The 24,001-nt window shown below is 44.0% G+C and overlaps 1 protein-coding gene across 1 annotated transcript; it reads right to left on the reverse strand.

The window, feature by feature from the left end:
- Nucleotides 1–1,517: 1,517 nt before the first annotated feature.
- Nucleotides 1,518–9,302, reverse strand: TBXT (T-box transcription factor T). Its single transcript, XM_058289673.1, has 8 exons — nt 9,097–9,302; nt 8,351–8,615; nt 7,451–7,585; nt 6,604–6,665; nt 6,420–6,481; nt 4,670–4,846; nt 3,608–3,737; nt 1,518–1,791 (listed from the first exon to the last, which is right to left on the reverse strand). Exons 1-8 carry the CDS (start codon nt 9,300–9,302, stop codon nt 1,518–1,520), a joined length of 1,311 nt encoding a protein of 436 aa, XP_058145656.1.
- Between the last annotated feature and the right edge of the window lie 14,699 nt (nt 9,303–24,001).

Below are 24,001 nucleotides of genomic sequence, written 5' to 3' on the forward strand. Positions count from 1 at the left end.
TATTCACACTTAAATTTGGGGTTTAAAGACAATTATGTCAAAATAATGATTTTTAAGTCCTAGAAAAATTAGGGAGTCTGACCTAAAAAAGACAGAACTTTTGATATGCCAATTTGGAATTAAAAAACAAAACTTAAGAAGCCTATGAGAAATTCTAAAACCCTCCAGCCCTACTTCCCTTGATCTTTAATTAATGTCTTTATTATTACAAATATTGCTTAATGCCACTCTGACAATTCTGCCCCACTAAACAAGCTCTAACTTCTTGGTAATCTGCAATTTTAAGATCACAGAAGCTGGGAATATCCGCTCCAATAAAAGGGACCAACGTTAAAGATTTTGCCACTAGGTGGAGAAATTGTTCTAACACAGCACAAATGCAGTTGCCCTCTGGGGAAAAAGCACCAAGAGATTTCCAAACACCGTGTACAAATCACTATGGCAACTACAGTGTATATTTATAAACTATAAATTCTTGCCAACTCCTTACCTCCTTTTGCTTGAATCAGGTGGACATTTGTATTAATCTTACCTTCTGTCAATCCAGCTTTCATTCATGATTCAGTGTTGAGTATTGAAATCCCTCCAAAGCCATTTAAATTCATTTGCATTTTGCCTCACTTGGCACCAAGTAAATATATGTAAATTTCACCTCCAGTTCCCCAACTGATTAGATACACTTAAATTTCATTAACAGATTTAGATGCAATTTCTTTGCCAACAGTTCTAATCAACAGAAAAAACTCACCCCCCACCACCACCAAAAAAAAAAAAAACTGGTTTGAATAATAACTACACCAACCAAATTTTGCATATTGCCTTTATTTTGCAGAAAATGCTTTCTGCTGATTGTCTTTGGCTACTTTGTCAGAAGAAAAATATGAACAGTTCTAGGTTTAACAATATAAGAAAATAACTACATTCTGCTCAAAGTGACATACTTTCTAGTAGACAGAGCAAATTTTCATTTCAACTAAAATCTGTTGTTCTCAGATTTGTTCTGCCCATAATAGCTCACCTCTAACTACTGTAAACTGTCACAAAAGGGGCCTGAAAACTATTCCAAAGCAATAAGGAAGAGAATTAAAAGTATGCTTTTTATCTCGCTAAAGAGGACCAATGGAGTTTATAAATTCTGGTGTACCAGAGTCATCTATAATATGCTGCATGAAACAAAAATCTAAGTTTCTGGATCCTAGCAAACAATTTTATTATGAATAGTGGTGAATTAGGCCACATAGATCATTCTCAAACTTAAATTCACCTGTAGCATATAAACAACTGGACTAAACCGCTCTTGCGGATGATGGGGAAACAGGTGCTGGCAGGTTTTTGAAAACTAGAATGGGTCTTGGTCCTTTTTATGAAGATGAAGTCAAAAAGCTTTACCTTCCTTCCCTTGCCCCGTGAGACTGTCATTTTGTACCTTACTAGGAGGATCAATCAAATCAATACTTGGTTGCCACAGCAACAACAACAAAAAGTCAGTGCATCTTTCTGAAGGAGAAGGCGGTGATTCACATGGAAGGTGGCGACACGGGCGTCCATGAGGCTAGGAGGCGAGCTTGCGCCGAGGCATCGTACTGGCTGTCCGCAATGTCTGTGGCCGTGGCACCCCCTTCATACAGCGGGGACCCCGAGGAGGGGGAAGCGGAGACCGTGTGGGCGAGGGGGGCATAGGGTGCAGTGGAGCTGCGGAAGAACTGGGCTCCCAGCCCATTGGGCACGGCAGGTGCCTGCGAGCCAGGTGTGATGGCGCCGTTACTCACAGACCACAGGTTAGGGTACTGACTGTAAGGGAAGAACACAGGTGAGTCAGAGAGACCCTGGAGAGGCCCCAGACCAGCTGCGGGAGCAGAAGACAACCCAGCTGCAAGAGTCCTACTCAAGGGCCCGCCCTGCATTCACGGCACATTCTTTTCCTTCAAAACATTCATCTCATCTCTATTACTAAATGCCGACTACCTTGTTCTGAAACGAATAGAAGTCACTGCTAGAGCAAACAGCAAGAAATGAAACTAGGAAGCTGTCAAAAGGGTTATTTATATACACTTAGCCTGTGGAACTACGCTGGAAGTGCTGCTACCAGCTACTCCGGAAGTCCTGGATTCAGAATGCATGATTCATGACTTACCCCAGATAAAATAAATCAAAAGTATCAGAGGATGGGGTTTAAGCATCTGAATTTTAAACTAGTATCCTGGCCCTCACTGCAGTGCTTTCTGTGATCAAGACAACATCCGATACAGATACCGTTCGCCTTGTGTTCTGTGCCACCACTTTGACACATGTTAACATGACATAAGGCAGAAAGAAATGGACGTTAAGTTAGACCAGAAAGTTCCAGCTTTGCCCTTAACTGACTGTGTCATACTAGTCATGTCCCTCAACTTCTTTTGAGGCTGTTTCCCCATCTATAAACTGAAGGACTTGGAAAGGAGTATTAAATCCTCCAGCCCAACACACAGCTGTAAAGAGCACTAAACTATGCTAAAATACTGGGGAAAATTCTTAGTGTCCTTCTATAAGTGAGTCAGAACTAATATTATATTGTATTTGTTTATTAAATCAGATTCTATTGCATTTGACCTTGGAAACAAGCCTGAGTTAGGCGACGCGGGTTACTATGTCCCCACTGTACAGATGAAAAGAACCAAGGCTTCCGCTGTCAGTGGTTTGTAACCAGCAAGTCATTTCATCTATGCGCAGCCTTCTGAAAGTGAAAAGTCTGCTCATGTGTGCATGGTTTATTTTTTTACATTATACACTAAATACCACTATATATTACATACTACATAATATATACTATTATTATTATAAGGACATTGTTTTGTAGATACAAGAATTGAGACAATATTTTATATACAATGATGTGTCTTGCCTTTAAAGTCAAGAAAACTTCATTACAGGGTCACTCTGCTGTGAATTAACAACTTGGGCTCATTTCCTCCTTGAGAAATAAGGGACAACCTGTAAGATTTGCTGTCTTAGGTGCTTATCATATCGATCCTATGAAGATAAATGCAATACCCATTTACTAACCAACTTGACTTTTTCAGCTATTCTCCCTCTACATAATTTATAAGTAAATAATCCTCATTATTTACCTGTTACCCAGCATATACTTTAAGGATTTCAATCTTATGCCAACAAATTTATTTCCTTAATTCAATAACTCTTGATGAAAAAAAGATTCTGGAAACATTTCTCCAAAACCCATCTATAACACTAATAACCCTAATAAAGACAGGCCGGGTTTATTTATTCTCTTCTTTTTATATATGAAGAAATTGAAGCCCCGAGAGGGTCAGGGTTCTGCCAACTGTATGAGCCAGGATATGTGGTTGGGCCCTGGTTTCTTTCCAATATTATCCAGCTCTCATTCCACCCACCAGAAGAGGCCACTGTTTTAAAGGGAGCTAGCTACCAGTTCTGCCAGAGAAACAACATTTTGATAGCATAGCAGTCAGGTAGCCTGGATACTGGCTAATGGTAGACACACATATTTAAAAACCCAGCCACCCACAGGTAAAGGTAGAGAAGGACAAGTATGTATGAGAATGGTATGGCATCCCAGGGTGATTTCGATCATTTTCCCAGACATTACCTAGAGCCAGTTGGTGGAGCAGGGTTGTGACTCATGGGAAGCATGCTGCTATGGGCAGGCATTCCAAGGCTGGACCAATTGTCATGAGACTGGAGCATGGATAAGCATGCAGATGAATTGTCAGAATAGGCTATGGGACAGAAGAGAGTGTGGTTATTGGAAGGGCTTTTCCAACAGCAACAAAATGCAATGAAACACTACCAAAAAACAAAACAAAACTGGAGTTACTCAACATCTAAAACAAAATGTGTTATAGGATATTGAATGCAGAAAATCTTTTAGCCTCATTAACTGGTTGTCAAGGGCTACTATCTATTATCAAATCTATCTATTCCAACATATATTTCAATAAACCTAGACTTTTCCCTTTATCATCTTTTATCAATGGATACCCTGTATAAAGCAAATTCTAGAATCACTTGATTCTAGGATTTAGCTTGAACCCGCTTTTCCCCAAAGGATTATAAATTAGAGCTGAAAGTGATTTAGAAACCATTACTCCAAGCAAAATGAAAAATATGATCTTCTAGTCTGGGAATCTTGCCTCTGGTTGAACAAGTCCCAACGGCAATATATTTCCTCATCAAATAAGCTCTTTTCTCCTTTCAAATCAGCTTTGTTTAATTAGTTAATGGTGTTCTTGGATTATTTTTTCCTTTTGGAATCAGTCAAAATGAAGTCTCAGCACACATGTTAGAGAATTCAACAATGCCCTAGAACAGTGTTGCAACATTTAATGCCTGCATCCGTTTAGTTGGGGGGCTCGTTCAAACACAAATTGTTGCCTCCCCCCTCCCGGAAATCCATCCCAGTCCTGTGAGAGGATCCAGCAATCTGTCATTTTTAAAAAGCTCCATCAGTAGTTGAGCCAGCAGTGGCTTAAGAGAATGAGGTCTCTTCTGGAGCCAGCAAGTAACTAGGATGCACACAGAAGAACTGGGTGAAATGGGGTTTGCAGAAGAAGCTTTCCTGCCCCGGTTTCTTTAGCACCATAGAAAGCCTTTCCCAAGTGATTTCCTGGCCACCCCCCAAAATCCTGGCCTATTTCGACTGATGACTTACTTGGAGAGTTGTTCCGATGAGTATACGGACTGGGGTAAGGGTTCGAGCGGTGGTTCCTCAGGGCGGGGTATCTTTCACAGCCGTGCGGGGAGGAGAGAGAGAGGGGACCTCCAAACTGAGGGTGGGGGCTGGCGGGTGGACAGAGCGGACTGGTTCCAGGGATAAGCCACCCCCCTGCTGTGAGAAAAGAATGCTGAGTAGCAGCAGTTGTGTTAGCTGTATCGTCCTTTTCAAGGAGAAGACAGTGGAGACCCAAGAATTAGGGGATCTTGTCCGCATTAAGTCCCTGATGAAGTGAAGAATAGCTGAGTGTTTCGCATGCAGCCTGAGCGCCCAGAGCACCCCAGAACTCTTGAGGCATTGAAAGACAACCAGCTCCACACTGAACGCCCAGGTATCTAAACCCACAGGGTATCTGGGAAAATCTGGGAAACTCCCCACCGCAGGCAACTCAAGCTGCTTCCTTAACCAGTGTTTTATTCAAATACCCCTAAATCCTTTTTCTTGATTTACAGTTCTCAAGGCAGGTTGAGCATGAATAAAATGTAAAAACATACCCCACACAGACGAAAAAAAAGCACGTATCCAAAACTAAGGCAGACAAGCAGCCCCTCTTCCCCACCAACTATCTCCCGCCACAATTAGATTCAAGGCACTCTTCTTCCTTAGTAGCCCATGTTTTCTTCTTACCTTTGGGCTCACACTCTCCCCACTGTATGCACCAAAAAGTCATGCAACTAATGTCCTTTTCTAAAAAGTTTTTTAAAAATTAGGAAAAAGGCAACTCTTGAGATGGACAACTACACTAGGTCCAATTTCCCAACTACAAACATGTCTTCAGGTACTTAAGTGAGGGAAGATACAGGTGTGCCCACGAATGATGGTGGGGATTCCTTACTTGCCAACACAGTTTATACTCGACTTTTAAGTAGTTGTATTCCAAACCATGTTAAGGGGAAGTTGTTGCTAAATTAGCCTAGAATGACACAAAGATACATATGCAGAATACAGATGTGTATGGAGGAGTATGCCAGAATCCAGCCTCTTGAAGTCACTCTTGTCAATAGCAATGTTTCTAGTCCCTCCACTTCAGTTATTTTAAATCTCAAAGCCCTTTGCCTGGTGGGGAGAGAAGCTAGAGAGAGCAGATTCTCCTGCCGCATGACTCTACACAGACCTATATTGCTTTGCTCTGGGCTCACAGAAATCCCAAATGGAAGCTACTAGATTTAGAGCAGACCTTTTCCCATCCTAGGATACACTCTGCTGCTTCCAAAACCCACGCTGAGTTGATGATGGGCCATTATTCCCAGAACCAAGATGGGCTCCACCACAAAGCAAAAAGTGCCATTTGTTCATGAAAGTCACCTCAAGGTCAGTCCTCCAGTTTTCAACCATTAACAAAATTAGAGACCATCCGAGAGACAGGAGCTGGATTCTCCTTTTGCCCAATACAGGAAAGTCAAGACCGAACCGAGGTTCTCAATGACCCAGAGCCAGTTAAAGTCCCGATTAAGTCCTCCCCCAGACTTCTCAGGTCAAGAGCCACAGGGACTGGGGTGAGCAGCCCCAGAGCAGAGGTGGATCAGTGACAATTTCCAAGCCACAAAGGTCCATGTGCTCTGCACAGCCGAACCACAACCCAACCACAACCAGAAACCTGCTTGTCTTCTCTGCCTCCAGCTTTTAGCTCTCAGCAGCATCTAGATCTGAAACAAGGTACCTCTGTACCGAGTGAAACAAACCGTACATTGAGAATACCCAGCTTGCTGGTTGTCTCCGGATTCTTCTGACACATCTTTGTGATCGCTTCTGTCAAATAAAGTGTATTGAATTGTCAAAAAAAACCAGAAAATTCAGAGTGGTCTTTTGCAGCAGCATTCCATCTTTCAGCTTACCTCTTTGCCCAAAGGGTATAGTTAGAGTTCTCTCACCTTTCCTTTGCATCGAGGAAAGCTTTTGCAAATGGATTGTATTTAATTTTAAGAGCTGTGATCTGAAAAGAAGAAATTGCATTTACTAGCATTCAGGCTCATTATTAGCCAGGAGACTTAATCTGGCACCAAGCAATTGGGAAACACAAGTATCCCCCGCAAGAAGTAAAACCAGACTTCTTTCCAGAAATCTTTCAGGTTGGACTTGAAGTAGCTGAATAATTGTAATATTCCATAAAGAAAGCATATTTATAAAAAAATTGTAAATCCTTACTGAGTATTTAAATGCTAATCAAGCATACAACATTCAGGAAAAAAATTTAAAGTCTCAGAACATAACCTGGTTCTACTAACTCATTAGGGATGTGCTAGTTTGAGTGATTAACATCGACAACTTTAGAGGTATTCACGAAATTCATATTTTGGCTAAGATTTACAGGAATCTGATCATTATTTTCTGTCTAATTGAGTCTTCACACAGGCGCTGAGTTTTGCCCTCCACTCCTTTTCATAAATATTTCCAAAGTAAGGTGCCCTCTCTTTCACTCAAGCCCCTTTTTTAAGAAATTCCCATTGTTAAGTAGCCAAATCAATTAACCTACCTATCTTTTGCATCTTGTCCTATGGAGAATTTAGGAGATGTTTCCAATTGTAGACACTTTAATCCACAATATTGAGTCCCCATAAGGGGAAAAAAAGCAGGAAGAACAATTCATTTAAAATTTCCTTCCCTCTGCCCCACTTCGATTACAGTAAAAGACTTGAAAAGGAATTCCTCACTGGAGTGTTACACCAGGACAGCCCCACTTGCCAACGCCCCAGGCACCGTCGGAATCGCCCAGCTTACCTCCTCGTTCTGGTAGGCTGTCACCGCTATGAACTGGGTCTCCGGAAAGCAGTGGCTGGTGATCATGCGCTGCGGACCCCCCACCCTGACGATGTGAATGCGGGGTTCGTATTTATGTAACGAGTTCAACATGATCTGGGGGAAGCACACAGAGAAGCGGTGACAGCAAAAGTCAGCGCTATCATGAAGACAACAAAGCGTCCATCTGTCCCGCCGTTGATGCGAAAAGACCTTCAAGACGCAGACATTTCTACAGACCGCAAGAAAGTGTATTTACTGTGGAGGGAAATGGGTTTCCTGTCACGTGAGGTTTCCCACACCTATTTTGGAGAAAGGCAAGAGATGCACAAACCAAAATCCTTTGACCTCTTGGCGGAATAGAGTAGGACCAGTGTTCTACACCTCGGATACCGCCGACTTTAAAAGCCTGGGTTTGTCTGTGATAATCTTCCAGTATAACAATCCATCCCCAACAACTAAACAAAATGTTTTAGGAAAGAACTGGTTTACAAGTCTGTTCCGACCTCGCGCGGTAACTACTGTGGCACCCCTTTAGCTTTCGTGGCCCTGCCTGCCAAGCAAGGCTGCTACCTTCTCCTGAGCAGAGTTTAGGGGGAGAACACAAAAGTACCCCACAAACGCCAAGAACCGAAGCTCGACAGACCCGCAGCCCCTTCGAAGGTGATTCTTCTCCCGCTCCGGGTTCACCAAACCCCGGGTGTGACCGTTATCGGTTTACTATAAACACCACTGAAAGCTCAATTAGGCAAGGCGGTGGCAGGCTGTCCTGTTCAGATGTCACCGCTCCGGGGACAAGTGGCCCGCCTTCCAAGGCGCAGGGACCCGCGGGCTCGCTCTCGCCTCGCGGCCCCTCGGCGGCCAGGCTCTCCCGGCACCTACCTGGCCCCCGCCGTTGAGCTTGTTGGTGAGCTTGACTTTGCTGAAGGAGACGGGCGCCTTCATCCAGTGCGCCCCGAAGTTGGGCGAGTCGGGGTGGATGTAGACGCAGCTGGGCGCCTGCGGCTCGGGCTTGCCCCCCGGCACCCACTCGCCGTTCACGTACTTCCAGCGGTGGTTGTCGGCCGCCACGAAGTCCAGCAGGAAGGAGTACATGGCGTTGGGGTCCAGGCCCGACACGCTCACCTTCAGCACCGGGAACATTCGCCTGCGCCGCGGGCAGGAGCGCAAGCCCCTTAGACCCGAGGCGCAAAGCTCCGCGCAGACCCATCTCCGGAGCGGACAACGAGGAGGAAACTCCCCCCAAAGGGACCCTAAGCTCTCCCACTTCCCCTAAACGCCTAATGGTCCCAGGCCCTGGCTGCTTCCAGGCCTGGCGAAGGAAGGAAGCACCCGGGCAGACCCTGCGGGCGCCAGCGAGAGGCCGAGGCTGCAGCCCGCCCCGAGGTCTGGGGCTCCGGGGGTTCGAGCCTCTCCCCAACCTTCCGCGGAGAGTAATCCTTAAAAGCGCAGCCGGGACGGAAATCAGCCAAGACCTCCTCCAGGAGAGAAAGCGCTCGAAGGAAAAGACCTTCCCGCGGCTCCTCCGAGCTCGCGCAGGCCGCGCGCCCCCCGGCACCGGCGGGGAGCCCCCGGGGTCCCCAGGGGCCTGGCGGCGCGCAGGGCCACCGGCGGGAGCGCGCACTCACCGGCCGTTCTTGGTGACGATCATCTCGTTGGTGAACTCCTTGAAGCGCAGCCACAGCTCGCTCTCCTCCAGGCCGACGCGCAGCTCGCGCTCCGTGGGGTCCCCCTTCTCGCTGCCCGCCTGCAGCTCGCTCTCCACGGCGCTCAGCAGGTGGTCCACTCGGTACTGCAAGCTCTTACCCGACCCCTCGGCGCCGGAGGAGCTCATCCTCCCGCCCGACCCCTCCCCGCCGGCCCCCCAAGGACCCAACTCGCTAGCCGAGAGCCACCTTCCACTCCTTCCGGCGGCCACTCTTCGGAGAAAAAGGGCCACTGCGGCCCCAAACGGCTGAGACTCCCCCCAGGTCCCGGGCCCAGAGCCGGGAGGAGGGTGGGCACGGAGATTTTGGGGGGGAGGGGTGGGGGGAGAGGGGTGGGGGAGTTAAGGTGGTTCCACTTGAACTCCCGCAAGGCGCGGCTAGAGTCGGTCTCTGGGGAGAGCAACTGGATTTCCCCCTCCCCATAAATAGAGTCTGGGCGTCCGCGGAAGGGGGCGAGGCCGGCGGAGCCGGGAGCCCTTTGAAGTGCGGGGCGCAGCTGCCCATTGGCCGCGCGCGGCCATATCAGACCCGGCCGGGCGGGCCCGGGAGGCCCGCAGCCAACAATGGGCTCCCCGCGCGGCTGTTTCATGTAAACCCCCTGCCCCCCCGAGCCGCCTCGCCCAGGCCCCAACCCCTACACCCACGCCCTCCCCAAAATGTTTGCACCTCCATCAAAGCGACGGGGCCGGCCGGGCAGGAGGTGGAGGAAGCGGGGCGGCCCGGGGCCCGCCTCCGGGGCCCCCAGGGCGCAGGGCGCGGGGCGCTGGGGACCCGGCGCGGGGTGCTGGGCCGCTATGCTGCGCGCCCGCCGGCCCACGCGCCCTCTAAGTCCGCCGGGCGGAGGGCCGGGAAGTGCCACCTCCGCGCTCACCTGCGCCCAGGGGAGACGCTCCTCTGTCCCGCTCCAGGCTGGAGCGCGCTCCGGCCCGCTTAGGGACGCGCAGCTCCTGGCCCTCTGGTCACCCGTCTGTGAAGACTGGCCCCTTTTCCGCGGCCCCAGGCTCCCCTCCACCTGCCCCCGGCACTGTCCTCGCGCCTCGGCGCTGCACAGGGTGTGCCACCAAAAGCCACTGTCCTGGACCAGCCCGGCCTTCTCCCCACTCCGCGGACGTCGCCTGCGTGGAGAGAGAAGTTTGCGCTCGGGCGCGCTGGGTCTGTGGATTACGAAGTCTGCCTTGCACTTAGTAGGACCTAGGAGCTCGTTGTTCCGGAAGTTTTGCTTTTGTGCTCGTAGAATGCAGGAGTGGGACCGGGCTGCCCCCGGGTTTTAGGGCGGGCGTCCCGCGCCTGCGGCAGGGTGCGGGGACACTGCGGCGCTTGGCCTTAGCGGCTACGTCCAGCCCAGTAAGGAGCAGTTTATTACCTTGCAGTGAGAACCTTGGCGAGGGGAGGGAAGGGAAGGTGACAATGAGCAGGAAATAGTTCAGTGGGGTCTCTTTAAACAATAACATTCCTCTGAAAACGGGAGCTTAGGAAGGGGGGGGAGAAAGTAGAAAAGGCGTCAAACGCCGAGGCTCGTTGGACCGCAGACGGCTTTGCGGTCCCCTGCCTATCGCTTCAGTACGAGTCTGTGGCTGCAGATGCGGGTTCTGGATCTCCTTCGAGCGCATCCCACACCCAACCCCCCTGGGAAAAAGCCGGGAATCTCCCGGGAGGCCCCGGGATCTGCGCCTCGCGCTCAGCGGTGGGTGCCCCCCGCGCCTGGCCCGGCGCGCGCAGCCCTCCGGAATTGTCGCGGGAGGGATCCGGGGGCTCGAGCCGCCTCCGCTTTCCGGGAGAGAGCTTCCTGGAAGCGAGCCCCGTGGGAGGAAGCCCGCTACCCCCCGGGGCGGGAGGCGAATTCCCAGGGATCCTTTTCCGCCCCCTCTCCACCTGGAAACTGAGGAACCCGGCAACCCCGGGTCTGTCACCGCTCATTGCGGTCCTCACTTCTCAGTTTCTTTTGTAGTCTTGGAGGCCTGGAAATTCCCTGGGGGCTGACCCGAGGCGGGGAGTTTCCTTTAGGAAAGAAACACCAAAAGGACCTCATTTGCTCTTTACACCAGACCCTCCGGAGGTGCGTTACACCCGGCTTTTCCAGCCACGGTCTTTGGGGAAGATCGTGTATGTGACATTTTACTTAGTAAGAAAAGTTAGTATGTCTAAGAGATCATCTCTGTGACCTAAGGTCTCCTGACTTAGAATCAAGGTGAGAAATGGGGGAGGAGGTTAACCAAGGCAGAGGAAGAGGCGAATGATCATATAAAAAACTCCAAATAATAGGGAAAACTGGGGTGGGGGTGGGGGGAGGAGTATATGGGAACTCTGCATTTTCTAAATAAAGTATGTTCGTGTAAACCTACCAATTTTAAAATTTTTAATAATTAAAAGAAGACCTCCCAGTCCAGTAAGTGAAACATCTTTTCCTGATCCTTTGCCTTCCCAAGGCGGGAGCGCTTACTTCCACCTCTGTTTGCTTTGGTGAACAGTTTTGCCATTAGCCCGTAAGAGCTAATGAATTCTGGAAGGTCTAACAAATCGTTTTAAAACTGTTACTCTGATTTCAATTTAACTCTCCAAACAGGAGTGGGGCACAGGCCAAAATAAAACTGAAACCCTAGCTGAAAAGAAAATTAAATCTCAAATATGTGGAATGACATTTCTAACACCCCAAAAGGAATGCCCCAACTATTAAAAAGCCTGAGACCAACCAGCAGCCAGTAGGAGCGGGGGGCGCGAAGAGTCTGGAAGTGGTGGGCTTTGGCCGTAACATGTATAGATGTCTGCTGCCTTTGCTTTCTTATTTGTCCTCCCCTTTCTGAGCCTGGTGTTCTGAATCTTTGTTCCTTGGTTCTCAGGACAAGACACTCTCCTCTCTCAGCCTTTTCACTGAAGGCTGCAGTGCATGACAGTTTACAGCCAAAAACTTCCTCCAGCCCTGCTATAAAGAATTCCCAGTTAATAGCGCTGTGCTTCCTTGGGAGGCAGAAGGAAGCTAAGGCACTCCCAGCTGTTTCTCTCCCAAGGTCTGTCTCTCCTTGGGAAGTCCAGCCCTTCGGAGAAAAAATAAGAAAAAAGTCTTATGGCTGGCCTCTGAATGCAACTCTTCCCCCACCTCCAAAAATAATTTAGGAAACACTACAAGAGATAATCACCACCCCTGCTCCCCCCTGCACACCTCAATTACCAGAGAGGCTATCTACCCCCCCCCCCCCATGACCCCTCCTCAGCACAAAATCATTTGTCTTAGGTTATCATTAGTGTTATAACATGCTCAAGTGTAGCCGCAGCGAGGCCAGGGTGTGTGACCATAGGGTGGGAGTTATACCCCTCGCCATCCACTTCAGTTTTCTTCTTTCTGGGAGAAACAATCAATCTCTTTTCTGATTATTTAATTTTGGTTCATTGTAAAGCTTACCATGTCTACCCACCTATGTAAAATATGTGTGTATACAGACAAACGTGAAAATTAAAACCTCGGAAGCTCAACACTTCATATTTTCGTGTGTATTCTTAATCATTTTCTTTCTTTTTTTCTCTCTGGTAAGTGAGCTCATTCTTTTAATTCCATTAAGCAGAAGTAGCAAAAGCATTCACAAGTCCTAGATTAAAGATGAATAGAGAGGGTGCTTCATACAAATAATTTGTTCAACCTTTAGATTACTGGTCTTTCCCATTTAAAGAAACCTAGTGATTTGCATTATGATTTCTGAAATTGAAGAATTTAATTCTCGGGACTCCTTTGCATTAGAAATAAAAAAGGCCATTGGGTTTGGGGCAGCTCTGGTTTGGGGGCAAAGAACAAAGACATGTTTTTTAAAGTCTTGCGCTCAGTACAGTGTCCCAGCTCTGTAAATTGCTCCTGCATTGTTGCAACTATAGGATGAGGGCAATCTGGTTGTCATTTGCGCTTCAGAAGATATACTCTCCCACCTGAACTGCAGGGGGGAGAGTATAGCACCAGACACACAAATCCTGGTGCAGGAGAAGGTGTGGAAGCAAAGATGATCTAGCTCTGAAGGAAGCACAACAGTAAATTCCATCCTTGCTAGATTTTGTGAACCAATGCACTTTGTCACACATGACAGGGTACAGTTTGGTGACAGGACTCTGGACTCGGGGAAAAAAAACGGCCAGGCTTAAAGTTTGGCGTCCTAGCATTCCTCCTTCAAACCCTAAAGCTGCTGCCAGAGAGTCTTCTGGAAACTAATGCTGCAGAGAAGAAACAAGTGGCTAGCTGGAGTTTTGTACATTTATCGTTAGATTTTTTTTTCAGTCTGGAAACTTTTTTTAATCCTTGTACTTCAAATGTGTTCTTCGTGATGTGTTTCAAGTGAGAATGCAGTAAGAGCTCTTTTCAACTCAAGAACAGTTTCTACTATTAAGATTCTTATTATGGCAACTGTTCTCGGTACTTATTTCTCCACAGGGGTTATCAGTGCTTCCAGATAGGACTGTCATCGCCTGTTCTCCTTTTGTGCATCTTCTACCCCTTTGTTTTCATCTCTTCAACATTTCTGCAGGTATTAAATGGTTTGTGAAATGTTTTCTTTCCACACCACTCTGTCAATTTACTTCAGTGTCACTTTGGGTTTTTTACTGCCTCAATGCAGATTTTATTTCTGTTGTAACTTCAGTTTTCTGGCAATCTTAATTTCATTCATTCCCCGCTTCCCCTTAAACTCTTGCTTTCTGTCCCAGTTGCTTTTTGCTCCTTAAGACTGTTTCTCTTTTCTTAGAGGTCATGGTTTTCTGGATCTTGTTGGGAAGGCCAAAAAGGTTTCTAAAGTTATCTTCAGTGTTGTGTTGTTTCTGAGGCTGCTTTCCTTTAGTTTTACAGATAGTTCTCCTTTCCCCTCACTCGTTAATACTTTTTTGTGGGCTCCATGTTGCAGATGATTTTCTTTTCCTATTTACTCCTCTTAATTAAGGGAGATCTGCCCAGCCTGTCCCCTGCCTTCAGCTCTACTCTCAGGGGACTTAAATGTCGGTGACACCCCTTTCACAGTGAAGATAAGCTGGTCTCTTTTATTCATATGAAACCAATCCTTGGCTCATGATAGGCAAAATTGAAATATACATAGTATGTCTAAGAAAGCAGTCACCACCATACTCAGAATCCACCTTGATATATGGCACCCAGAATTTTAAAAGTAGCCCTGGATTAAGAATTAAACCCTTGGAATTACTCAAATGCAAGTTGCTATTGAAACTACAGTGGCCTTTCTTTAATCACTCACTCTCTGATTCAAATATTCATTAGTCCTAAAGAAAGGTAAAGGATTTCCTGTGGGAATTATAGATGATGGGCTCGATCATAAAAATAAATAGAAATTAGCTAGTCTAAGGGAAGCAGGGGTGGGGGAAACTGGTGGAGATAGGAACATTATACCAGGGATAAAGAGATTCTAGAGTCCATCACTGGGAACTGCACGCAGTGATTTCCTTTATAAGTCTCAGAATAGTGATATACAAACGCTACTGGAAGTTTCCTTTTTCTTTCCTACCCAACTTATTTCAGAACTTTCTGTTTTGGCACTGAATGAAATGCAACACCCCGGATCAATCCTCTTAGGGAAAAGAATGCTGGAAGTGTAGACGTTAGTCAAAGACAAGAGTTATGCTGGATCAGTTTTAATTTCCATAAGCAAAATTTAGCCTGAGAGGTGGGCTGTTCTGACACTGCTACAGGATGTGACCGTCCCTGGTACACTTACCTGGAGCTCAGGAGGCGTTTCCGGAAGAGGCAAGGTGGGCAAGCACGATAGGACTTAGGGGGGATACGCAGGGGTACTGGAAGAAGACAGCATTTATCAAGGAAGAGTAGAGGGCAGGCAGCTTTTTGCCTTCAAAGAACCAAAAGATACTCAGTCTGACTGAGGTAGAATTAAGGAACCTAGAGAACAGGGCTACCTGAGGAAGGCAGTGTGCCTACGAGTCTTTAAAGTGCCTGAATCTGGAGCCAAAGAACAAGAAACCTAAGAAAGAGACAAATTCCAAGGACAGAGGAGCCTCAAAAGACACAACTGCCCATTTAATAAGACCGAGGGACGATGTTAAGCAAACAGGGGCAAAGTCTAGCCAGGAAGCTGCTGATGAGGCAGGCACACTGACACTGACGAGCAATAGGGGAATACTGAAAAGGACAGGTTAGATCAAACGAGTAGGTCTTGGAGAGTGAGACACTGAGCAGGCTTTGTGAAATGGGTGGGAGACAAGAGAGTAAAAACTCTAGAAATAAAGACCTGAGATGTATTCTGGAAAACAGTGTCTCTTTCTTTTTTAGAGGGCGGATTTGAAAAAGAGTTCAAATGTTATTGTTGATAAAATAATATGGGGGAGTGGGGGGGCCGGCTAAACTGGCAGCAGTGAGAAAAAGAAAGTGAGGGGTTAGCAAAGGTAAAGTCCCAACAGAAATCCATACTGCTCAGTAGTCCAGGTGTAGAGGGGGAGGGCTGCCATTGGGGTGATAGGAAAACAGATGAGGGACAGACTGAACAGCAAGTACCTGAAGGGAAACAGCCGGGATTGGTTTTTTCTAATCTCTGGTGGTTGAAGGCTAGGGAGGGAGGTTAACTGTAGGTCTTCCTACTTATCAAACGCCAGACTGAGAGTAAAATGGGGCAAAGGAGAAGGGACTTAGCATGTACGTGAGAAGAGATGCAGAATCGAGGGTTCACACTCCTGGGACTTGGCCAGTTGGAAAAGAAGTCGCTGAAGAGGTAAACCCATTTGGAAATTGGGATTAGCACATTCTACAATCTACTCACACAGCTTTCAAGGTTACAACCTTTCCCAGCCCCAGAGGGGAGGAGGAGGAATTAACATCCACTGAGGCCTATTATGTGCAAAGATTCGTGCATACCTTGGCTTTTAGACATCACAACCTGTAAAGTGGTAGGTAATACACCTTTTGCATTTAAGGCAGTTTAGGATCACAAAGAGTAAAAAAAAAAGGCAGTCTTCGTCTGATTTCCCAGCTATCTCATTTTACACCCATTTTATTTGTGCTAGACTAGGCTAAATAGATGGAAAGTGGAAATAAATGTCATTTTCTCTCTCCCACCCACAGCATTCATCCAATTGTTTATAAAAGGCATATGTTTGTGGGATGTGTGTGTGTATTTGGAGAAGGGGGTGTAGGAGCGGGATCTGATGGGTTTAACTACTTTTGAAAAGTTAAAAAGTCTAAATGACTGGAGCTGGGGAGCAATTTCTGATCACTGGAGATGTAAGCAACCACGAATATAAGTAGGGAGACAAGCAAAAACCAACTAGGGTTTCAGCTTAAATACATTATCCTAACTGTGTTTCCAAAGAAATGTATGAATCAGTATTATTATCCTCCCTCCCATTAAAATGTTCTTAATAGAAGAAAATGTAGATCAGAGACGTTAGGAAGCTTGCCCCAGGTCACACAGTAGGAAACTGGAATTCCAAATTATGCTAGTGTCCTATTGTAAAGCCAAAATAGAGTAGGAAGATTCAATTGCCTTGGTTTTTTACTAACTCATTGTATGAGTATCAGCTCATTGTGTGACTTTCAAACATTCTTTACCTTAGGGGCCACTTAAAACACCACAACCAGCTATCCTATCATATCAGCTATTTCATTTGGGTAAGCAGAGAGATTAATGAAATTAAAGCATTGAGAGAAAAAAAAAATTGTAAGTTCTTTGAGAACTTCTTGCAGCTTTCTGTCTAGTGGGATTTGGATACAGTGCATAAACTCTCGTTCAAGTTTGAGGAAAAGCAAAACTATGTTAAACTTTTCAATCCTACTTCAGTCTTAAAGATGTGGAATTTTGTTATTCCTTACAACAGGAAATGCTATGATGCATCACTTGCTATAGAATTAAAGCTAAGATAAACTATAGTTGTAAAAATGTGAAAATCATTTGCTATCTTTGGCCTGAATGTCTTTCACAATTATAAAGTAGATATATTGGCTCCATACAAAAGTTTGTGAAGGTCAATGTGATGTAGATCTGGTGGGGACAGTTTTCAATTATACACTGGGGTAGGAAAAGATTTTCCAAAAATAGATTGGTTCTGTCCTAGCACAGAGCTACAGACTGATTTTTTTTTTTTTTAGTCTTTTGAAAAGAAGCACTCTAAGAGACTTGTAGGAAGTTGAAATCGTCATTTTGCACCCTGTAGAGCAGTATCTTTCTCTTCATTATAAAATGTATGTTCTTCGAAATAACTTACACTAGAAAAAAATTATAACAGGTATATTGAATGATTAATCATTCAAATATTTGTCATAATCTTGGCTTAAAAAACTAGACTTAATATAAAAAATTCTTTATATTCTTGTTGACTTCCATTTGTTGCTTTATTATGCATGAGTTTGGTAAAAAAATAATTTTTCATTTTTCTGGAAACTGTAGTATATCTCTCTAGAAGTTCAAAATAATTGTTAAAGGATTATATTCTGCTGAGATTTCCTTGAGAGGTTTTTTTTCACACCCTCTGACCACATGGGGTGGAGAGAAAGCTGCAGCCTTTTTGTTCTTTTTTAAAAATGTTTTTATGATACCAATAACATACCAGCTGCACATAGCATTTAGATATTGCCAATGGAATGAAAGACCAAATGACTCCACGAATTTGTATTTACTACTAGCTCCACCCCAAAACTAGTTAACATTTTTATTTTCCAAGTGCTCTTACAACTCGATTCACAGGATTATTTACATATTATTATTACCTGCTTGCTAATGATTTAACATTCATCTTTTCTCATTAAATATTTATGCAATTGCTCCATTGACGTCATCAGAATACGTTTTCATGATGATGGCTTTTCTTAAAGTCTTCTGAAGTTCTATCGGTCTTCCCAAGCCCGTGGAAGATGGAGGAGGATCCTTGAGACGTCGTCCTCCCACTCCTTAATCCTAGCTTTGTGCTCCCAGGTAGTGGCAGAGGGTTATGCAGAAAGCATTCAACAAATGCCTGTAGGAGACCAAAAGGTGGGGCATAATTTCCAATTTCCCCCCACTGGTAACAGTGGGAGATGCCAGGCTGTGGGTACCAGTTCCTAGGTTATGGTATGAGTAAGTAGATGTTAGCCTGCTTCTGAGATAAGGATCACATCCCCTGGAAGCCAGAATTTCCTCACCAAGGAAGCTAGCACCCTGATCAGTCATCATTTGATCGTGAGTTAATAATAGCTGAAGTACACTAAGGTGATTCCCAGATATTTGAGGCAGGCAGGGTAGGAGAAAGTAAGACCCAAAAGTGTGTGAGTGCCTTAAGAAAATGATCAGGGTCCTCACTGATGTCCACAGCAATCACTCAACTTTTAGATATAAAGAAACTGGGGAGCCAGTGTAGCTCAGTGGTTGAGACCGGCCTCCCACATAGGAGGTCTCGAGTTTAATCCCCAACCTCTGTACCTCAAAAAAATAAAAGTAAAGAAACTGAGTCTCTGACAGTTTAATTAACTTATTCCCAGCTTGCCAGGAAATGAAGTGTGGGTAGAGACCCACTGGCCAGGTATGACATTTGTGCCCAACGGGCACTAAGACGAGACCAGAATCTTACCTACAAGGGTGAGTTCCCAAAGGGTCAAATACTTTTGAGATCCTTTTATTTGCTCATAAGGAAGAGAGGATATGTTTTTGTGTATATTCTGACATTTGTTAATAATTCCAATGTGGTCAATTTTTCCTCTACTTTTAAACTGTATAAAATGAAGTCATTAACTTATACACTTGGGTGAAAGTTTATATGCCTTTGTGTTTTGTTCTTTGTCCCAACTGAGTTTTCTTTTTCAGAGATGTTGCAGGTTTACAGAAAAATCATACCTAAAATACAGAGTTCCCATATACCCCCCTATTATTAACACCTTGCATTAATATGGTACATTTGTTATAATTCAGGAAAGAACATTTTTTAATAATTGTATTATTAACTATAGTCCATTGTCTAAAATGGGATGCGATGCTTCATGTTGTACAGTCCCTTGTTTTGTTTTTAAATTTTTATTCTAATGTATATCCAAACTAATATTCCCCTTTTAACCATATTCAAAGATATAATTCAGTGCTGTTAATTAACATTCACAACATTATGCTGCCATCACCACCATCCATTCCCAAAACGTTTCCCGTCAACCCAAATAGAAATTCTATACAATTTAAGCCTTAACTCCCCCTTCCCCACTCTACCCTGGTAACCTACGTTCTAGTTTCTGACTCTATGAAATTGCTTATTCTGATTATTTCATGTGAAATAATACCATATTACCAAATCATAACATATTTGTACTTTTGTGTCTTGCTAATTTCACACAACAGGATGTCATCAAGGTTCATCCATGTTCTTGCATATATCAGGACTTATTCCTTTTTACAGCTGAACAATATCCCATTGTGTGTATATTTATTTATTCACTCATTGGTTGTGGGACTCTTGGTTTGCTTCCATCTTTTGGTAATTGTGAATAAATGGAGCTATAAACGTAAGTATGCAACCATCTGTTCAAGTTCCTGCTTTCAATTCTCTGGGATATATACCTAGAAGTAGGATCGCTGGGTTGTATGGTAACACGATACTCAACTTTCTGAGGAACTGTCAAATTGTCGTCCACAGCAGCTGCACCCTTTTACATTCCCACCGACAGTGAATGAGTGTTCCTCATTCTCCATATCCTTTATACAACTTGTAATTTTTCATTTTTTAATATGATACCCATTCTAATGGGTGCGAAATGATATCTCACTGTGGTTTTGATTTGTATTTCCCTAATAGCTAAAGATGGTGTGCATCTTTTCTGTGCTTTTTGGCCATTTGTGTATCTTCTTTGGAGAGATGCTTGTTAAAGTCTTTTTATTCTTCCCCTCCCACTCCTCTCCCCCGCCTTGGCTGTTCTTGCTGTCTGTGTCCATTCACCGTGTGATCTCCTGTATCTATGTCTCTTCTTGTCCTCTCTTCTCGTCTTCCTTCTCTAGGATTCACAGGGACTCGATCCTGGGGACCTCTGATGTGGAGAGAAGTTCCCTGTTAATTGTGCCACTTGTTAAAGTCTTTTGCCCATTTTTTAATTGGGTTGTCTTTTCACTATTGAGTTGTAAGATTTTTTCTGTATTCTCGATATTAATCCCTTATTGGATCAGTGGTTTCCAAATATTTTTCTCCCATTAAGTAGGTTGCCTTTTTACGTTCATGATAAACCTTTGATGCACAAACATTTTTAATTTTGATAAGGTCCCACGGTCCCACTTATCTTTTTTTTTTATTTTGTTGGTTGTTCTCTGGATGTAAAATCTAACAAACCATTGCCTAACACAAGGTTCTAAAGATGCTTCCATATGCTTTCTTCTTGGAGTTTTATAGTTTTGGTTCTTATATTTAGGTCTTTGATCCATTTTGAGTTAATTTTTGTATATGCTGTGAGGTAGGTTTCTTCCTTCTTTCTTTTTGCATATGGATACCCAGTTTTTCCAGCACAGGTTATTGAAAAGACTATTCTTTCCCTATTTACTGAATTTGGCACCTTTAACAAAATCAGTTGGCCATAGAGGTGAGGGTTTTTTCCTGGGCTCTCAATATGATTTCAATGGTCTATGTCTGTCCTTGTACCAGTGCCATGCTGTTTTGATTACTGTGGCTTTGTAATAGCTTTTTAAATTGGGAAGTGTGAGCCCAACTTCATTCTTCTTTTTCAAGATGTTTTTGGTTATTTGGGGCCCCTGACTCTTGCATATAAATTTGGTAATTGGCTTTTCCATTTCTGTGAAGAAGGCTGTTGGAATTTTGATTGGGAGCGTGTTGAATCTGTAAATCATTTTGACTAGAATTGGCATCTTAATAGTAGTTGGTCTTCCAATCTAAAACACAGAATGTCCTTCCATTTATTTAGGTCTTATTTTATTTATTTCAGCAATACTTTGTAGTTTTCCATGTATAAGTCCTTGGTGAGATTTATTCCTAGATATTTGATTCTCTTGGTTGCTATCATAAACGGATTTTTTTTTCTCGGTTTCCTTTTCAGATTGTTCATTACTAGCATATAGAAACGCCACTGATTTTTGCATGTTCATCTTATATCCCACCACTTTGCTGGATTCATTTATTAGTTCTAGGAGCTATGTTGTGGATTTTTCAGGTTTTTCTGCACGTAGGCTCATGTCATCTGCAAATAGGAAAAGTTTGACTTCTTCCTTTCCAATTTGGATGCCTATTATTCCTTTTTCTTGCTTAATTGCTCTGATAAGAATTTCCAGGACAATGTTGAATAACAGTCGTGATGGTAGCATCCTTGTCTTGTTCCTGATCTTAGAGGGAAATTTTTCGATCTTTCACCATTAATTAGCATGTTAGCTGTGGGCTTCTTATACATGCCCTTTATCATTTTGAGGACATTTCCTTCTGTTCCTAGTTCTCTAAGTGTTTTTATCAAGAAGTCATGCTGGATTTTGTCAAATGCCTCTTCTGTATCAGTTGAGATGATTGTCTGGGGTTTTTTTTTTCTTCATTCTGTTAATTTGGTTTATTACATTAATTCATTTTCTTATGTTGAACCACCCTTGAAATACTGGGTTAAATCTCATTTGATCATGGTGCATAATTCTTTCATGTGCAGTTGGATTCAGTTTGTTCGTATTTTGTTGAGAAATTTTTCATCTATATTCATAAAAGGTATTGGTCTATAGTTTTCTTTTCTTGTGTTATCATTAACTGGCTTTGGTATGATGGTGATTTTGACCTCACAGAATAAGCTAGGGAACGCTTCCTCCACTCAATTTTTTGGAATAGTTTCAGTACGATAGGTGTTAATTCTTGTAATGTTTGGTAAAATTCATCTCTGAAGTCATGTGAGCCTCAGCTTCTCTTTGTTGGGAGGTTTTTGATTACTGATTCAATCTCTTTACTAGTTTCTAGTTTGTTGAGATCTTCTATTTCTTCTTGAGTCACTGTAGATAGTTTCTGTGTTTCTAGGATTTTGTTCATTTTATCTAGGTTATCTAATTTGTTAACATACAGTTGTTCATAGTACATAGTACTCTTTTATAGCCCTTTCTTTTTTCTTCAGTGGAATTGGTAGTAATCTTCCCCTTTTCATTTCTGATTTAGTTATTTGTATCCTTTCTTTTTTTCTCTGTCAGTTTAGTTTTGTTTCATTTTGCTTTGGGTGAAATATTTACAGTTCACCTAAACTGGATGTTTTATGGTCTCATTTTACTGTAACAAGCCATCATTTATGGACAACGGTGCTCCATCTTCTTGGTGGCGTCTACTTTAATTTGGAGATGAGATTCAAACTAACAGTTACCTGATGGTCTAGGTAGCAGAGGCACCCTGTTACTTCAGAAATGCCTTCTTTTTCTCTTTTCTTACCTAAAATGGCATATGCATCAATCTATTGATTCTAAATGTACAACCAAGGGGGTCTTACTTTCCAAGTCTTCTTTTTCTGACTCCAATGTTACCTAGGGAAGCCCAAGTCCTTATAAAATTAAAATATTCTTTAATTAATTGACCATTTACTGGTTCTCTCTCATCCATCTCACTGTCCTTAACACTAGCATCTCTCCTCCCTCACAGCTGCCCCACTCCACCTCTTCCCCACTGTTTGGGGGTATCCTTATGTCACTTCTTGATTGATTGCCTTACATGTCACTGTTTGTAGACATATTCATTGGCAACTCAAAAAAACATTTATGTGCTATCAAAAAAGTTTGTTTAAGAAGTTGAAGCAAATGAGCAATTTACATTACCATTCTCTTCCCATGCTAGAAATGCACATTCATAACTCTGAGAGTAATGCAGTTTTTGAAAGCAGGGCTATGATGGTGTCAGGTGAGAAGTTAACTTAGATACAAGTCTGCCCTAGGCTAGCTCTTTTAGAAGTCACAAGCAGAAAGGCACACAGACCAAATGAAGATGCTCAAGTCACACAGGTCTAATGAATCAATTTAATGCACATGGTGGGAAGCCAGGGAAAAGATGTGGAGTCGGTTACCACACTTAGGAAAGGGTACAAGCAGTGTGGAAGGACTACACTTCGTGAATCTCAGGGCCACAATATTCACATGTGTTCTTTCTCTTTCTTGCATCAGACTTCCCACTGATGGCGCTTATGGGGACCAAGTAGAAGGTAAGCAAATGGGCTCAATAGATGCTTGGAGAATAACACAGGGAACTCTCCTAGACTCTTTATCCAGCTTCAACATCTGCCAATCATCCACATCTCCAGGCTGGTTTGAAGTGAACCCTAGGCTTCATCTCTTTTTATCCATAAAATGAATGTTGCAATGGGTATCACTGAAAGGTAGGACTCCTTCTGTTTAAACAAAACCACAATACCATTACCACATCTAAAAAAATTATTGCCTAATGTCACCAAAAAGCATGTCTTTTGATGCCTTGCGCAAGAGTTCCTGTAGGTGGGTATAAGCCTAGAAGAGGAATTTCTAGTAATGGGTGTATGTCCATCACCAGCATTTTTTTAAAATGTTGAATTATTTTCCAAAGAGGTTCTACCACTTTTATCTCCCTACAGCTCTTTTTAAAAAGATTTTTAGAAATTTGTTTTTATTTTACTTATTCCCCACTCCACCCCCCTTGCTGCTTGTTCCATTCTTTGCTGTCTCTTCTCTGTGTCCGTTTGCTGCATGTTTTTTCTGTATCTGCTTGTCTCCCTTTGCTGCATCATCTTGCTGCACCAGCTCTCCGCGGCACATGGGCCAACAGCTCTCCACGGCGCACGGGCCAGCTTGCCTTTTCAAGGAGGTCCTGGGACGCGAACCCAGGGCTTCCCATAAGGTAGACGGGAGCCCAGCTAATTGAGCCACAGCCACTTCCCTCCCTAGAGCATTTTGAAGAGTTCTTCCTTGCT

This window comes from Dasypus novemcinctus, chromosome 28 (genome assembly GCF_030445035.2).
Source record: "Dasypus novemcinctus isolate mDasNov1 chromosome 28, mDasNov1.1.hap2, whole genome shotgun sequence".
NCBI lineage: Eukaryota > Metazoa > Chordata > Mammalia > Cingulata > Dasypodidae > Dasypus > Dasypus novemcinctus.

Bases quoted from the DNA above. Each gene is read 5' to 3' on its own strand.
- TBXT (XM_058289673.1), bottom strand. From the start codon at position 9,302: ATGAGCTCCTCCGGCGCCGAGGGGTCGGGTAAGAGCTTGCAGTACCGA. The intron at 6,482-6,603 runs GTGAGAGAACTC...TTTATTTGACAG, and splicing joins TTCCTCGATGCAAAGGAAAG to AAGCGATCACAAAGATGTGT. The intron at 1,792-3,607 runs GTAATGTCTGGG...CTTCCCTTACAG, and splicing joins GCTCCACCAACTGGCTCTAG to TCAGTACCCTAACCTGTGGT.